General features: G+C 52.6%; 1 protein-coding gene across 1 annotated transcript; it reads left to right on the top strand.

Annotated features, from left to right (window-relative positions):
* Nucleotides 1-907: 907 nt before the first annotated feature.
* On the top strand, nt 908-3,855 carry BARHL2 (BarH like homeobox 2; the record flags this gene model as incomplete). The annotated part of the gene is made up of 3 exons (XM_080623213.1): nt 908-1,490; nt 2,816-3,041; nt 3,543-3,855. 3 exons carry the CDS (start codon nt 908-910, stop codon nt 3,853-3,855), a joined length of 1,122 nt encoding a protein of 373 aa, XP_080479339.1.
* Between the last annotated feature and the right edge of the window lie 13,223 nt (nt 3,856-17,078).

Raw genomic sequence — 17,078 nt, 5'->3', positions numbered from 1 at the left:
AATCTCCCTAGATATTACCCTGCACTAATCCCTCCCTGAGCCCCCATTGCCCTGCCCTGTCCCTCCGCGGCCCCTAGGTTTGGGGCTGCAGCTGCTGGTTTTGCAGCTGATACGGTCCCGGTGCTGCTGGCAATGCTGGCAGGGGAAACTTCGGGGTGGGCTTCATAGGGGGCTGGAAGTGGTAATTCCTACTCAAATAGAACCGGGAGATCTCTAAATCATTCATGCCACCTTTATAATTACTCTGCTAATTAGCTTGACGCGCCACTTCATAGGATTAATACGACGTCTTGTCACTGGCACTTCCCATTATTCTGACATTCAACCAGGGAACCGTCCAGGCTGGTGTGCTCGGGGGCAGAGGGATCCGATCCGGCGACCGGGGAACCGGGGTCCGACGGGGCGGTGGCGGCGGCGGGGACGGGCGCGGGAGAGGGAGGGTGCGCCCGTCCCCCCTCCCGCGCCCGTCCCCGCCGCTGATTGGCTGCCTCCCGCTCTGCGTCAGCCCCCGCTCGGCCTTCCGCCAATGGGGGCGGGCAGCGGCGGCGGCGGCAAAAGCCCGGGGTAATAATAAACGTCGGGGGGCGGGGGGGGCCGTGGCGGCCGTGACGTCACGGGGGGAGTCGCCGCTGCCGAGAGGAGCTCGGTGGGCACGGGCGGGCGCGCCGCAGTGGCCGGTGTCCGCCCCGCTCCGCGCCCGCAACTTCACGCAACAAAGTTGGGTAGCGGCGAGCCGGCCCGGCGGCGATGTGGTGCTCGGCGGGGGCCCCGCGTTAGTGGCCGCCCGCGCCGCCGGTGCGCGGGTTGGGGTAACCCACGCTCACCCCTCCACTCCACTTCCCCTCCAAGTCGGTGTGACCTCCGCGGCCGCCCGCGGGTATGCGGGTACGGCGCTAAGCGGTCCGCTATGGAAGGGCCGAGCGGGTCCAGCTTCGGGATAGACACGATTCTGTCGGGCGGCAGCACCGGCAGCCCCGGAGTCATGAACGGAGACTTTCGCCCGCATGGCGACGGCCGGCAGGCGGATTTTAGGAGCCAGGCCACGCCGTCTCCCTGCTCGGAGATCGACACGGTGGGGACGGCGCCCTCGTCGCCCATCTCGGTGAGCATGGACCACCCAGAGCCGCACCTGGGGGTGGCGGAGAGCCTCTCGCAGCCGCCGCCGCATCACCTCCACCTCGGCCCGCACCCGCCGCCGCCGCCGCCGAGTTTGCAGCCGTCTCCCCCACAACCGCCGCCGCCCCAGTTGGGCTCGGCCAGCTCCGGCCCCAGGACTTCCACCTCTTCTTTTTTAATTAAGGACATTTTGGGCGACAGCAAACCGCTGGCGGCGTGTGCACCTTACAGTACCAGCGTCCCCTCTCCCCATCACACCCCCAAGCAGGAGGGCAGCGCGGCCCCGGAGAGCTTCAGGCCCAAACTCGAGCAGGAAGACGGCAAAGCCAAGCTCGACAAGCGCGACGACACGCAGGGCGACATCAAATGCCACGGTGAGTACGGCCCGGCCCCGCACTGCACCGCCTTGGCAGCCTTTAAAAGTCGGGCCGCGGCGCTCGGCGCATCGGCGAAACGAAAATCGGGGGAAAATGTGTGGTGGGAGCTCTCGCTCCACCGGGGCTGGTTGATGATCCTCGCTATCACGGGTTTGAGATCGGTAAGAAATGAAATCGCGGCTTTTTTTTTTTTTCACCCCTCTTCTCTCTGTAGGCCTTTCCTCTCTCTCTCTCTTTTTTTTTTTTTTTTATTTAACTTCCCTGTTTTTAAGGAAATAGTCCGAGCAGTGGAAATCAGAATGTATTTATTTTTAATGCAAACGCGCATAAATGATTTTCTGGCTTTCTAAGAACCGGCGGCTCAGCTGCGGTTACTGCCTTCAGCCTTTCCATTTCTGCTCATTCGATCTAAAATAAAAATATGGGAAAAAAAAGTCCCACTTCCCCAACAGAAAATAAAAGAAAAAAACCCCTTTGAGTTAAAAATAAAAGAATTAGAACACTATCGGCCCGCGATGGGCAAGGGAAGGTTGGAGGGCTTTGTGCGTTTTGCGAAACACCCGGGTTTTCCCAGCGCCGGGATGCAGGGTTTAATTTCCCCATCTTTTATTCCTTTTTGTAATTACGGGTTTCGTGCTTATGGGGAAGCCCCCGCCGTGCTGGGTTCGTAAATGGAAATAGAGATGTGTGCATGGGGAAAGGAAAAGGAAGAAAGAAAAAGAGTGAGGAAAGGAGAGACGGGAGATGCTGTTTCCCCGCGGAGCTACCCTCCTCGCAGGCAGCTTGGTTCAGCGACAGGCAACGGGACACATTTTCTCTCATTTTGCCCCACTGAGATATTTTTGCCGTGCTGAAGAGCACTGAGACGCCCGGGCGCTACTCATTTTGCTCTTTCAGCATTAGCATAAGAGTGCCCAAACCAGATGTACAGTCTGGTCTGACCATTTTTGTGTTCACCAGCCTCCCCAGTGGGTCAATTAGGCAGATTATTGTTCTTCCTGCGGGGAAGATCAAGGAGCGCCACAAACCCGGGCCCGAAAGGAGCCGGATTGGCATATCGATTTCCCGGTATTTCGGGCCAGGAGAAAGAGGGAGAGAAAATAACGAAAGCTGTGTAGTTGGAGAGCGGAGAGGGGAAATCCCGCCATCCCCTGGACGGGCTCGCCGCCGCTTTACCCCTTCACCACACCGTATTTGACCGTTCCCCTCCATGTCCCTGTGGAGCCCCCAGGGAAGAGGGCGGCGGGGCCCGGTAACCACGGCGGGGTGGGGGGCATAGACGGTGTCCCGCCGGCCCTCATCGCTCCTCGGCTCGCTCGCAGGGACAAAGGAGGAGGGCGACAGGGAGATCAGCAGCAGCCGGGACAGCCCGCCTGTGCGGGCCAAGAAGCCGCGGAAGGCGCGGACCGCTTTCTCCGACCACCAGCTCAACCAGCTGGAGCGCAGCTTCGAGCGGCAGAAATATCTGAGCGTGCAGGACCGCATGGACCTGGCCGCCGCCCTCAATCTCACCGACACGCAGGTGAAAACCTGGTACCAGAACCGGAGGTAAGGTGGGCCCCGGCGGGGCGCGGCCCGGAGCATTCCCGGAAAGCCGTTGTGGGCAGCTCCTGCTCAAGGGAGGGATGCGGGAAAAGCCGGGCGGCTGCCCCGCGCCCTCCCCGGCGGCGGGCTGGGGGGTCCGGCCTCTGTCACTGCTGCCGTAATTTTCTGTCTCATTACATACGGTTGCAGCCACCCTAATTCTGTCGCAAACCATTAGTGTCAGCGCGATGCGATCTAACCGTGTGCCGTGTTTATTAATTTGGCCGGAGTCGCCGTGTGCATGTGGCGAGGGGTGCGGGGGGTGGGAGGCGGGCACGGCCGGGGGATCACACCGTGTGCGGGCCCGCGGGGCCGGTGCGCGCCGCCGGGGGCCCGGTGGTGTGGGGCCGTACCGGGATGAGGAGGTTAGGGGAGGGGGCTCGCCGTTCGTGGACCCCCGCGGACCTTGGCCGGATGCCCCGTCGCGGCGCTCGCCCTGCAGCTGGCTCTTGTTCCCCCCGGCAGGACGAAGTGGAAGCGGCAGACGGCGGTGGGCCTGGAGTTGCTGGCCGAGGCCGGGAACTACTCGGCCCTGCAGAGGATGTTCCCCTCGCCCTATTTCTACCACCCCAGCCTGCTGGGCAGCATGGACAGCACGACGGCGGCCGCGGCAGCCGCGGCCATGTACAGCAGCATGTACCGGACTCCCCCCGCGCCGCACCCCCAGCTGCAGCGGCCGCTGGTGCCGCGGGTGCTGATCCACGGGCTGGGGCCCGGCGGGCAGCCGGCCCTCAACCCCCTGGCTAACCCCATGCCCGGCACCCCGCACCCCCGGTGAAGCGGCACTGCGGTCCCCGCAACAAGCCCTTCCCCTCCCCGTCCCCAGACAAGCCCCAGCACCGCAGAGGAGGAAGCGAGGGGAAGCCGAGGGGCAGGAGCTTCTGCAGGCAGCCACCGGCCACCGAGGGAGGCGATCAGTCAGAGCCAGGGACTCTTGAACCGTGAACCCAGAGCTGAGCCCGTAAGTGAAACGACCACACGCGGGGGAAGGCGGGCAGAGCTGCGGGGCGACCCGCCGACCACGGCTCCTGCGGAGCAGGACTTGGAGCTCGGAGACAGAGAGGGACAGAGGGGGAGGAGGAGATAAGAGGAAAGGGAGAGGGAGCCCGAGCCCGCCGGAGAGACTAAACGGCTGCGGAGGACGGAGGGAATGAGAGCGGCTCGATCCCCGCCCGGCGGAGAAGACCGGGGGAACGGAGAACTTTGCACTGATTTTTCTCATGACCTTTTATTTTTCTTTCTTTTTTTTTTTTTTTCTTATTGAAAAGTGGCATGCTCCCTAATGCGAACAGAATTGTACAGACCGAGTGCTGAGTGCTATATCATATTTATTATATGTCGTCCAAAAAAAAAAAAAGGAGGAAAACCCCCCACTTCTATACGTTAGTTTAAAACGAACGAACGTGATTCTCCCCTCTCCCTTTTCATGTCTTTTTTGATTCAGTAAAATAAATGCTTAGATGACAAAAAATATAGGGTTTTTTTTTTTTTTTTTGGTTGTGACTTAAAAAAAAATAGGGAAAAAACCCGGAAAAAAATTAAATAAACTTTATCTTTTTTTAACAAACGTGGAAATTCAAGGTAGCTAATTTTCCCCGTGACGAGAACGCAAGAAATTCGGAGTAGAAAAGGCAAATGCCACTTTTTCAATTTTTCACCCTAGTCTCGTTTCACAGCCTGTGCTGTATTTTAAAATCTGTATTTTAAAGGAAAAAGGAATCCCCACGCAGGTGTTTTGCCCTCCGCCGTTATTTTAAGCACCTGGACAGGGCGGCGGAGGGCTTGTTAGGGAAGGGTCTGGCTCTGGTTAGTTTCTCGGCCCCTCGGGGAGGGCACGGCGGGGTTGTGTCTAGCTGGGGGACACTGTCTCACCCCGGCAGCCGTCTCCGTACCGAGCTGGGACAGGCAGCGGGCGCCGGCGGTCGGGGTGAGTAACGAGTAAGGGAGGGAGGGAGGGCAGGGGGGTCCTGGAGGACACGGAGCCCTTCGAGACCCGCCGGCGTTTGATCTTTGTTGCTGCCCCTTTTCCCTTGGCAGGCAGTTTCCCTCCCCAGCGCCTCGCTTCCCCACTCCGGGGGGGGGGGGGGCGCGGGTCTGGGCTGGGGGCTGTGACCCTCCACCGGGCTCCGGGGACGGCTCTGGCCCCAGTCTTTGGAAGGGAACACCCTTCTGCGAAATTAGAAAGTTATACAGCAATTACCTATAAAACATTCATAAAGTCCCATATTATCCTCTCCTCTGAGGGTTTGCCTTTTTTCCCCCCCTTCCCTTTTTTCTCTCTGTTTTTGCTCGTGGGTTCCCTTTCATTTGAGATAGAAGGGAAAAAAAAAAAATAAAAGAAGATAGATGCCTCCGGGCACGTTTATTTGGGCTTTGCTAATTAGCAAGGGGCTTGCTGATTTCTCTGCTAATAAATTCGCGTTAAAACCATATTGACCTCTGCCTTGATATAACAAAAGGGGAGCGGGTCGGGAACGCCCACTTCGTTTTCTCTGCCCGCAGTTGTGGCCGCTGCTGACTATTCCCCCGCGCTTCCGCCGGGGCCCCCAAATTGTCCTCGGTGAGAAGGAGCCGGGAGCGGGACCCCGAGTGGCCAGAGCATCCCGCCCCCTTCACCGCTGAGATGTTCCCGGGAAACGCATCTTATCTGGGCTGGGAAAGAAGCAGGAAATTTAGGCTCGGTTTAGGGCTCTTTCCCAGGTCTAAACGAATGCTGGGCTGCTTTCTCCCCAAAGGACGTGATCCAGCTGGCAAAGCTGGTCCCGGCTCGTTGTTCTTCTCCGTGGCTGAATCGAGGCTCAGTTTTGACTGTACGAACTCGTTGAAAACTAGTGAGAATAAGGAAGGAAAGTTCACACAATATATATGAGTGTCCCCCAACTCCAGCCTCCCGACTAGGGCAGGCCTAGGGCAGCGGGGTGCTCGTCTGGGCAGGGGAGGGAGCGCGGCCGTTCTGAGAGCCATGTCGAACGGTGTCTAAAGTAGGGTCTGTCAGGGGAGAGGAACCGCGACTTTCCCTGAAACTATGTCAAGATGCAACTGGAAAGTGCGGGAGCAGGTCTGGAGCAGGGAAAGCAGGGCTGGAAATGTAAGCGCTCCATTTGTACCACTCCCCGTTTACACCGGGAAGGATCCGACCCGAAGACAGGCTGACCGGCCAGGTCGCCTTGCAGGAAAGCGTTCCCTCCGTTGCTTGTTTAAAACCCTCGGCGCATGGGTACGTGTGTCAGAGAGCCGCGGCAGGACAAAGAGCTTGGCGACGGTCCGGACTACCTGAAGCCGCCTCCCCGCCGGCGCAGGACCGGGCACCAGGGGTGGTTCGGCGCCGTTGGCATCTGTGCCTCTCCCTCTGCCCCGCTCTGGTGTTGTTCCCTTTCCTCCCCAGACAGATGCTTTCGCTGTGGTCACCCCCAGACTCGGTGGCCAGCTGCTGAATTCCTTCAGTCCCGGTCTCCATACTCCGCCCTCTCCCGGGCCAGGACCTGCTCTCGGCCCTTGAAGTGGATGTGAAAAAATAAACCCATCTGTTGCCAGATGAACAGGGTTGTTGTTGCCTTAAATTGCGGGAAATTGTGGCACCCCTCTAAAAGACCTGGGGTTGGTGCTAAGCGTGGAAACAAACTGTGAGGCTGTAGACGAGCGGTGTATAAGCGAGGGTGACGGTCGTCCGCGGGTAGCTGCGAGTGTTTGCCCTCTTCCCGCAAGGAGCAGGGTGGCTGCGGTCCCGGTCCCGCCCGCCCTCAGCACCAGGGACAGCGCCGGGAGGAGCGGGCTGGCCCGGGCCAGCTACGCACGGCTCCTGGCGTGTCGGTAACCCGCGTCCAGCCCGCCGGAGCTTCCCACCTTGCCCCTGGCCGGGGCCGCACCGCGGGGCTCAGGGAAGGCAGCATGGGGACCCTACCGTCCGGCCGAACTTCGTGGCTTCCTTCCCCGGCCCTCGCCTATGGTGGAGACAGGCTCCCGCTGCCGAAGCATCTCCTGACTTGTCTCTCCACCTCCCCGGAGAAAACCCTTATGCTGGGCCAGCCCGGGGCTGTTAAGGGCCCGGCCCTTCTGCTCTGAGAAGGGAGCTGTCTTCCCAGGGCTTTGTCCCGGATGTCTGAACGGTGTTTCCACTCCAGCCTGCGGGCGGCAAGCGGGACAGTGCTGCTCCACCCCCACCCGTGTCCCTCGGGATTGATACCAGCGGGACCGCGGTGGGATACTGGAGCACCTTTGGTCTTCCTGTCCCCGTCTTCCCTTTGGTTTGTTTCTGCTCGGTCGTGGCTGTGTTTTGCGGGTGGGCACGACAAGTGAGGCTCTTCGGGGAGCTCCTGCTACACTCAGACAGGTCTTAGCTACTCGTTGCAGCCTCCGGCTCCTGTCCGAGCCCTCCCGGAGGCAGAGCTACGCGTGGGCTTCTCCGCTGCTCTTGAATAACGGGCTCCCTTGCGGGATGCAGCAGCAGGATCAAGTTTAATTACTACCCCCTCCCTGGGGATTAGCTTGGCCATCACTAGAGCGGAAAGTGAGAAGGGGGACTTAGCTGGGCACAGGGGTGAGCATTGCCGTTCCGAGGGTGCTTGTCCTGGTCCCGTGGTAGCAGCTGGGCGCTTCGGAAGTTGAATCCGCATTCCCAGCTGAGCAACCGAGTCCGGATCAGACGGTGGGAGCCAGCAAGAGGTACCGAGTGGATTTCCCTGCCGTGCCGGTTATCCTGGCTGCGTTTATACAGACCAACGCAGCCCGCGTGTAGCTCTCCAGCGCTGCTCATAGCTCCTACAGCTTTTATTGTTTCTTGTGCGGGTGGGCTTTAAACTTTTGTTATTTTCTCCCTCTCCAGAGTTTATCCTCCTCCAAATTTACAAGACGCTTCTGTGCGAATGCACGCTGTAAGTCGCCCTAAGTCTTTATAGCAGCCCACTGGAATGATTCGGCTTCAGCTCCGGGCGTAGACTGGGTGCAGTCAGGCTGAGCTCACCTGTGGAGAGGGTAAATCGTTCCACAACGGTAGAAATACCGCCAGCTGGGGAGTGGCAGAGATGGGCGGCAAGTAACCGTTTCAGGTTGGAATTACATGCCTTTTTCACTCACTCTATTCCGTCCTGCTGCTAAGCCCACGTCTCCCGCCCGTGACACCACCGGGTTTCTTCCCCAGTAGCCACTTTAACGAGGAGCCGTGTTTGCGGGGGAAGGGGATCTCAGCGAACATGACCCTCGTCCCGCAGCAGGAGCGCCTGCTCTGTTCCGGGGACATGGCAGTGACAGCCAATGGGGCCGGAGACCCCCCGGGGACCGGCGGGCGCCGCTCCCCGGTGGCCCCGTTTCGCGAAAATCCCCTGAAGTTCGTTCCTCCCTTGAACTGCTCCCGCCGTCGAAGGGGCCGTGGGGCAGCGGCCCTAGTGCCTGTCTCTGCGCGTTTCCAGCCGGAGAGCAGGTCCGGCGGAGAGCCCAGCACGTTAGAACTCTGTTTCCATATTCATATGCCCTATTTTCACAAGCCGCTTCTATTAATGGAAGCTCACAAACTTCGGTCCTCAAAATTAGCGGATTTCAAAGGAACTCGAGAGTGGCGCTCTGCGCCGCCAGCGATGGATGCGGAGCGCGCAGCGACCCCCGAGGCTCCCCCCGCCGCCGCTGCTCCCGACATCCCCTCCCCGCTGCCCCGGGCCGTGCTCGGAGCCCGGCCGTGGGTAAACAAAAGTTGTCCGAGGTTGTCGTGTTCCCTCGTCTCTGGAAACCATGTAGGGCGCTTTAATTGCCACATTTTCAAACCGAGGTAATGGTGGGGATGTCTCAGTAATTACCTTAATGAGATAACACCTTTCCTTCCCTGAACCTACTCATTATCGCGCTTCTTTTTCAAATTTCGACTACAAAGAGCTATACTTGTAAAAAAAAAAAAGGGGGGGGGGGGGGGGGGGGGAGGAAGACAGAGGGAGAAGAGCTCTGACATTTGTCGGAGGTCTCATCCCCTGAAAACAAACGCCTTACATGGATCTTTAGTGTACGAAGAGAGAACTGTACCCGGTTCCAGGAAAGTAGGCTAAACATCTGGGGTACCTCTTAATTATTCTTGGTTGGCTTCTTTAGCTTGACCTGTAGGGATGCGAGGGTGTCAAAATGATGAATTTTAAGATGTTGGGCTGTGAAGACGTGCAGCTGCAAGACTGACGGATTTAGGAAGGGAATGGTAACAAGGTTAGCTGCATGTGAAGTGTGAATTGAGATTTTTGCAAAGAGACTGTGATTGCAGATGGGCATAATGTTGTACCCTTGCATGAAATCTTGCTATTATTGTATAATGGTCAGACAGAGTGTGAAATGACTTATTACTTTACTTTTATTCTTTAATGAAGTTAGGTAGGGAAGGAGAACTACCAGGAAATCGATAGTGGTGGTGCACAGAAACTGTATGACAGGTGCTGATACATTGAGTATTTATATAGCTTTTTGTGTGTGTGTGTGCCCCCAGTTTTCTGCTGTTTCAGAATGCAAACAAAACTACAAATAGTGGATCTAGACAGTGAAGAAGATGCATAGAATGAGAGGGTATTTTCTTTGCCATCCTCGCGATCTGCAGTATATGTGAAGGAGGTGTTTCTGTGTGGTAGTACAGTGTATACATCTTCTGTGTCAAATATTAGTCAGAGCTGTCTAGATCCAGGCTGTGTGTACACAGTTTTGAGATAGTTTTTCAGCTGTTCAATGTGTGTCTCTCTTTTAGACCTTGATGCAGGCCTGCAGTGGTCTGTGGACTGTTATGACCACATGTACATTCAAGTGGTGTTTTCTCCAGGCTGACATGCGTGTGCAAATACCTCTTGGTACCTTCAGTACTAAGCACAGGTGTCCATTTGGGTGTTTTCATTCTAAAGATACACAGGGCAACATCTGTCTCCAACTTCTGCACAGCAGCATGTGGGTACATCCAGACATCTAGGGTGCTTTGCTGACATCTTATCACTTGTTTCAGAAGCAGTCAGGGTAAAACACCTATTACCAGAATTTATGATTCAATTGTACAGCTGTACTGGCCTTTATGAATATGCAGTGAGGAAAAGGAACTAGAGCTGCTCCCTCAGGATACTGTCCTAAAAAAGAGGGTTCCCCAGGTGGCTAACCTCAGGATGCCACCGCTGAGAACAGTTTGGCAAATCCTGCACATAGTGAGTTTCTCTCAGAGAACAGCATCTCCCTTTTTGAAAACACACAGTGGAAGCACAGCTTCTTGTATGCCTTCCCCTGTGGAAGGATACAGCCCATGGCTCAAAAAGCTTTCTGAGCCGGCACCTCTCCTGCAGTGCCCTCCCCAGACCTTGTCCTCAGAGCCAGCACAGCCCTTTGCTTTGAGCTTGTCTGTGAGGTTTTGCCCTATATTTTCTGTGGAGTCTGGCGCTGTTACATTTTAATCTGAGGTCAGGAAGAACAAGAAATGTGAAACAAGCTCGGGAATAATTGCATACCTCTTCTGCATTAGCATACAGGATAATAATGATGGCAGGATTGTGTGAGACAGAACACACCTGAGGCCTCATCTTTGTCCTTACAATAGTCTTTCAGATTTCCTTTTCATATTCTTGCCTAAACATCTGAACAAGTACAGATGGGTTTTAGGCTTGAACCCTCTTCCTGTTAAGTAACACCTTCTTGTAGGGTTGTCTGCCTCCTCTGGGAGAAGAAAAGGCCCCTGTGGTACACATGGGTTTCTTTAAAACAGGTTACTGACCTGATGCAACGCTGCCTATGAGAGTGGCAAAAATGCTCTAAGGGGCACAAGAGATCCTGCACAACACAAAAGGCCACGGAGTAGCTCCCTGTCAGATTTATAGCCTGATAAGACTAGCAGGCATGTTGTAGCTTTAAACAGTTTGCATTGTGTGAAGAAATAACAAGAATTCCTGAAAGTTTTAAGGGCTGCCTGGTAAAAGTGATAATTCAGTTTTTAAGTGCATAGAAACATGGGGTGATACGACAGACACTCCAGTACCCCAGCACTGTGAAAGAAATGGGCAGCTTCCCTCAGACTGGTGCTTTAAAGAAGGACAGAGTAATGTGGAAAATGAAGGCTGTCAAAAAGGCCTGTTTCAGGGATTTGCCACTAGTAATTTGACTGGTTCCTGTGGGTTTAAGTACCGTCACTGTCCCTATATTCAAACTAAGTAGTCTTTCTGCTTTAGAAGTTGTGAAATAAAAAGCATAGAGTGGTTTATGGGGGAAAAAACCAGCAAAGCATGTGTCTGCAATGGAGTCCCAGTATAGGCACTGACAGCTCAAACCTTACTTCACATAAGCTTAATAGATCAGCAAGATTTTCTGCCTAAAACAGAGGGATGCAAGGTAAGCACGTTGGCAACTTCTTATTTATTTCACTCCTTAGCAGTCTAATTTCTTCTTCCTCTCCCCCCTTTCTCCTTTCCCTTTTTCTCTTCCCTTCTCTCCTCACCTCACTCTGTTTGCCAAGCATTCGGCAACATGCCCTGGGAAGACTGCTCACCTTCCCTGGTGGCTGGTGGTGGCCATGGGCAGCCTGCTTTAACCAGCATGCTGGTGTGTGGCTTGTGCAATGCAGCACCACAGTGAAGTGAGTGCTGCAAAGCTGTGCCTCTTCCATGGAGACTAAGCTCATTACAGTACAGTGTTCTAAAACACGCTTAACCTCCCCAGTCTTGGGTGTTGTATCCCAAATCTACTGCAGAGCATGGACACCCCAATTAGCACTTACAATGCACTGTTGACATTTCTCTGGGACAGCCCAACAGGAATAATTAGATGTGATATCTCATACAAAGTCATTTTTTTTTTCCCAGCAGAGGGTACACTACAGAATGAAAGCAACATCTACTGCGACAGCACTTGGCCAGATTTGGCTCTTACATATAACGTTATGTCCGCGGTGTAACTGAGCTGCCTTGGAAACCTTAAGATCTCCTGTTTGCAATGTCTGCTGGTGACTGGTGAGGCTGGTCTCACCATAGCTCCAAACCCTCATCCCACAGAAAGCTGAGCAGGCTGGGTTAAGGACTGGGCAAAGCACTACTGACCGAACATCGTTCTCTTGCAGATTAGCAGTGGTAGGGTTGTGTTATCATATACCCCACACCAGGAAGCCAAAAACCCTATGGAAAAACACATGTGGCAGTAAACAGAAAAGAGCTCTCTGCTGCAATGCAGCAGGCTGTCCTCTGACACTGCTGATTACAGCAATGCTTGGAAAGTTAAGTGTATGTCTTGAGTATTCCTACTTGGTTTTGTTACCATTTCTTGCCTACTTTCATGCATTGCAAACTGGAACTTGGAAAGAACTTGTCTGAGTGAAGAGGATATAAAAATGATAATTTTTCATGTAATAGAGATCACATAGAGATTTCTTTTGTAGTTCATAACATTTCCATTCCAAAATGCTTGGAGAACTGAAGCATACAAATAGAGAAAATCTGCAAGGTGTTGTCAGGTATTATTTATGTATTATTATTTTTGTTGGAAAAGACATGTAAATATAAAGAATTAGAAAACGGAGCTACTAAACTAAATTATAATGGAACCCACAATGCATCTAACATGAGAATAAAAGTATAATGAGAACACATATTCTTCAGCATAAATACAAATCCTGTCTGTATGCTAAAGCCCTATTAATTGGATACTTACTACAGGAATAAATCTTTAAATGTGTAAAAAAAAAATCTTCCTGCTCTGTGATGAAATATAAATATCACCAGATTTATTAAAGAAAAAATTCTGCTAAATGACTGCTTCTCTTACATACTAATTTATGCTTATGCTACATCTGAAAGAACTCACCCTGATGTGACTATCAGCTAAACGAAGGAAGCTGTAAAAGGAAAAGGTTTAATGTGTGTTATGAGAAGTTGCTTATATCAGGCACGGCAGGTTTCAATGAAGTTTTATATTATAAAACAGAGAAAAGGTGATGGTCTCTTAAGAGACATAATACTTATCCCATGAGTGATATAATAGTTCATAATTCACCAGAGAACAAGGCTCAAGTGAGTCATATATATTTTATGGCACAATTGGGATTAATACCGTACTTCAGAGAGGCATGCATAACCCACTCTCTTTATATGGAGAGATGGTGGAAAATTCACCCTTTTCCAGCACCTTCTTCTCTTACCCTTTGGCATCAACCTACAAGAGAATGACTAGAAAAAAACCGAGTGTGGACATTGGGTGAAAACCAGACAAGGAATCAAGGCACCACTACAGCATCGCCATTTGCCAGGAGGTGCCCTGGTGCTGGCATGGCTATTGGAAATGCTGATTTTCCAGTGACAGCTTCCCAGAGCCCCAGAGGAAGAGGTTAGTCCTGAGCAGACACATTATGGGGGTCTCTTTTTGGCTGATCTTGGTCTTTTGGTGGGAATGTGGAGGATGCTGACTTCAGTCTCCGCTTGCAGCCACTGTGGCTGAATGCAGTTGCCCCACATTCTCTCTGGGACATCACTGTGTCACCACTGACTATAGCACAATGTGTTTGTTGGGGTGCTCAGGGAAAGAGGGCATCTCGGGGGGGTGCTCACCTTACTGTTGCCTATCACAAAACATGGCTCTTTGGCGTTTCTGCTCCTTTTCAATACCCCACAGATGGGGTGTTTAAGGACAATAGAGGCAGCGTGTGGCAGTTTGGGGGATTTCTTTACATGGTCTGAGGGATGCTAGTGGAGGCCAAGGAATTACTGGGAACTGAGCTGCCTGTGCCTGTGAGACAAGGCTTCACTCACACTCCTCCCATGTCGGGGGCTGTCACTGGTATTTAATCACACCCATCAGCTGTTGAGAGAAAACAGCCTGGGACAAGGGATCTGATTCAGTCCTCCTTGTTTATAAAGAGGTGCTTTTGGGGCAGAGGAGATAAAACGGCAGGATGGAGCACCCAGGTACTGGAAGGGAGGATGTGATGTGGGGTAGCTCTGCAGAGGTGCATAGGGAGGTTTGGCCAGGGAATGATTTGCTCTCGGCAGCCTCCAGCTTTGGTCTTGCTGGGAGATGGAGTTGGGCTCAGAGTGGTCTATGCTCTGCATGCCAGGGCCAAACAGGCTGAAACAGGGGACCTTGCCACCTTCGTGGACGTGTCACTTGCATATGGAGTGACGGGACACCTTACATTGGGCTTTGTGTTTGGTTTTGTCTAGGTCTGTGTCCTGTGGATTTAAGCTGCTGGCTGCCCATAATGACCAATCTCCCTGTCATGGGCTGGAGTGTGCAAGGATGTTCGAGGCAGCCTGGGAGCCTGTGCCCTCTGTGAGGGGGCTGGAAAGCAGCAGCAGCACCTCTGGGACACTGGAGAGCCGGCTGAGGGCTGGCTGAGGGGATCTGAGCCTCCTTCACTGCCTGATCTTTGTTTTGTTTTGTTTTTTCCCTTCTTCATGTAGTAAAGGGTTTGAGATTGAGCCCAGGCTCCCAGGACTGCATTTTTCCTTTTGTTCTGTAGAGGTCATAGCAGATAGTACCTGAGGAGAAGTGGCTGCTTGCCTCATTTCAAAGACCTCTGTGAACAAGTGGCTCCTGCTTCCCATCACGTCTGGGGAGGAGTGTGAGCACCCAAACAGTCGGGCTTATCCTTGGCACCATGAGCCTTCCCTTGCTCCTGAGCGGGCAGCTTGGACAGATCAGAAAGATCAATAGTTAAATCTGCTGCTTTTTGATCTGCCAGGCTCGAAAGGTCTCGTTGCCTCTTCTATTGCTCTCAGTTTGACTTAAAATAACTGACTCAACCATATAGGTATTGGCATCTTTCAGGCATTTCTTTCCTGGTAAAGTGCAGGGAGTTTGTGGGCTTTTTTAAACTAGCCTGGAGGGGCTGATTCACTAAAACTTGGATCTCTGGTGAAAAGCTCACTGTAGCTCTTAAAAAGAGATTAAAAAATATTTCCTTCATGATCCTGCACATATATAGTGGTAAGTAGTAGTTCTGAACGGCTTTGTTTGAGCTACCAGGATTGGAGAGGTATCTCTTGTCATAAGGAACTACTGTATGTATATAATAATGATATGCTTAAATGATACATAACCACCATTTTCCAAGTACTCTTAGCAGAAAGCATTTTATACCACATGGTTGTTTTATTGTGCACATTACTCGTGATTGTTACAAACCCTTGCCAATGAATGACAAATTTACATACACATCATGTCAGCCGGCAATATTTTGCAGCCTTAATTGCTTTAGCTTCAGGCATTCTGTGTCAAAATAGAGTGTTTTACGTCCTGCAAGTTGCTCTGCTTCTTTGCAACAGTTAAATTATTCTGTAATTTGCCTGTTTTCCTTCTAATGCATTGTCCATTAAGTCATTTAATAATTTATGGTATAAAATGTATGATGCAACCTTAAACAGCATTTAAAACTATACTGAGGTGTTCCAGTCGAAACGATGAAAATTGTAAAATGCATTTGTTTAAAACATTTTTCTAATAGCTTTTTGCCTGCTGTAAGGACAACTTTACTTGTGTTTATATGGCTGAGTTTGGCTGGTGAAGTCCAAGGCTGTGATTCCTGAGCAGAGCAGCCGGCATGGAGAGGAGGCACAGGGGGACGAGCTGTCAGCAGTCCTGTGGAGCTGATGCTGCAGATGCTTCTGTACACTCACCATCCTTTACTTGTGGATACCCTTTAATTGTGGGACAGCCCCCGTGACAGCAGTATGTGAGTAAAGTCTGGGGTTTCGTGTGTCACAGAAGTCCTTTCACATTTGCCACCGAGCTCCCAGGGAGAACAAGAGGCAACCAAGAGCTGTAATTAAACCCAGAATGACAAAGCACCCTCTATCCATCCACTTCTACTCTTTCACCGCTCTAATCTGCCATGTGTTTGTTGTGCAGTCTCCAAGGACTTTATGTTAGAACAAAAACTAGCATGGAAACTGTGTGGCCAACCAAAACTAATACACATGCAGAGTGTTCTGTCTGCTAGACCTGGCCTGGGGGTGGTTGCTCTGCCCAGGGCCTGGTTTGCCAGTGATCTCCTTTTGGTTATTTCCTTTCAGAGAAGATCTCAGGACAGACGGGTCTGAGCTGTTGCCATGCTTCATCTGGTGCGTTAGGGATGGAGGAACTGGAAGGGATTGCCAGGTGCTTTCCAAGTGATTTCCTAGGAAGGCTTGCAGACTGAAGGCTGTTTAACTAAACAGTTAAGGCATTTTTTTTTTGCAGAAGAGGGAAGTGTTCCTAGTCATGAGAGGACAGGGGTGTCCACAGCCCAGACACTGGGGGTTGCTAATCAGGAGAGGGACCTGGGGGTCCTAGTGGACAGCAGGATGACCAGGAGCCAGCACTGTGCCCTTGTGGCCAAGAAGGCCAATGGCATCCTGGGGTGTATTAGAAGGGGGGTGGTCAGTAGGTCGAGAGAGGTCCTCCTTCCCCTCTACTCTGCCCTGGTGAGACCGCATCTGGAATATTGTGTCCAGTTCTGGGCCCCTCAGTTCAAGAAGGACAGGGACCTGCTGGAGAGAGTCCAGCGCAGGGCAACAAAGATGATTAAGGGAGTGGAGCATCTCCCTTATGAGGAAAGGCTGAGGGAGCTGGGTCTCTATAGTTTGGAGAAGAGGAGACTGAGGGGTGACCTTATTAGTGTATATAAATATATAAAGGGGGAGTGTCACGAGGATAGAGCCAGGCTCTTCTCAGTGGCAAACAATGATAGGACAAGGGGTAATGGGTACAAACTGGAACACAAGAGGTTCCACTTAAACTTGAGAAGAAACTTCTTCTCAGTGAGGGTGACGGAACACTGGAACAGGCTGCCCAGGGAGGTTGTGGAGTCTCCTTCTCTGGAGACATTCAAAACCCACCTGGACACATTCCTGTGTAACCTTATCTAGGTGTTCCTGCTCTGGCAGGGGGATTGGACTAGATGATCTTTTGAGGTCCCTTCCAATCTCTAACATACTGTGATACTGTGATACTGTGATACTTATTTGGCGTATCTGCATATGCAGTGAGTGGTGCAGATACATCTCCTTCTTTTGGGTTGAGGTACAGTTATGATTTCTTTTGCTGTGC

This window comes from Psittacula echo (assembly GCF_963264785.1).
Source record: "Psittacula echo genome assembly, chromosome: 7".
Classification (NCBI taxonomy): domain Eukaryota; kingdom Metazoa; phylum Chordata; class Aves; order Psittaciformes; family Psittacidae; genus Psittacula; species Psittacula echo.
This window is presented reverse-complemented; position numbering and strand designations above follow the sequence as displayed.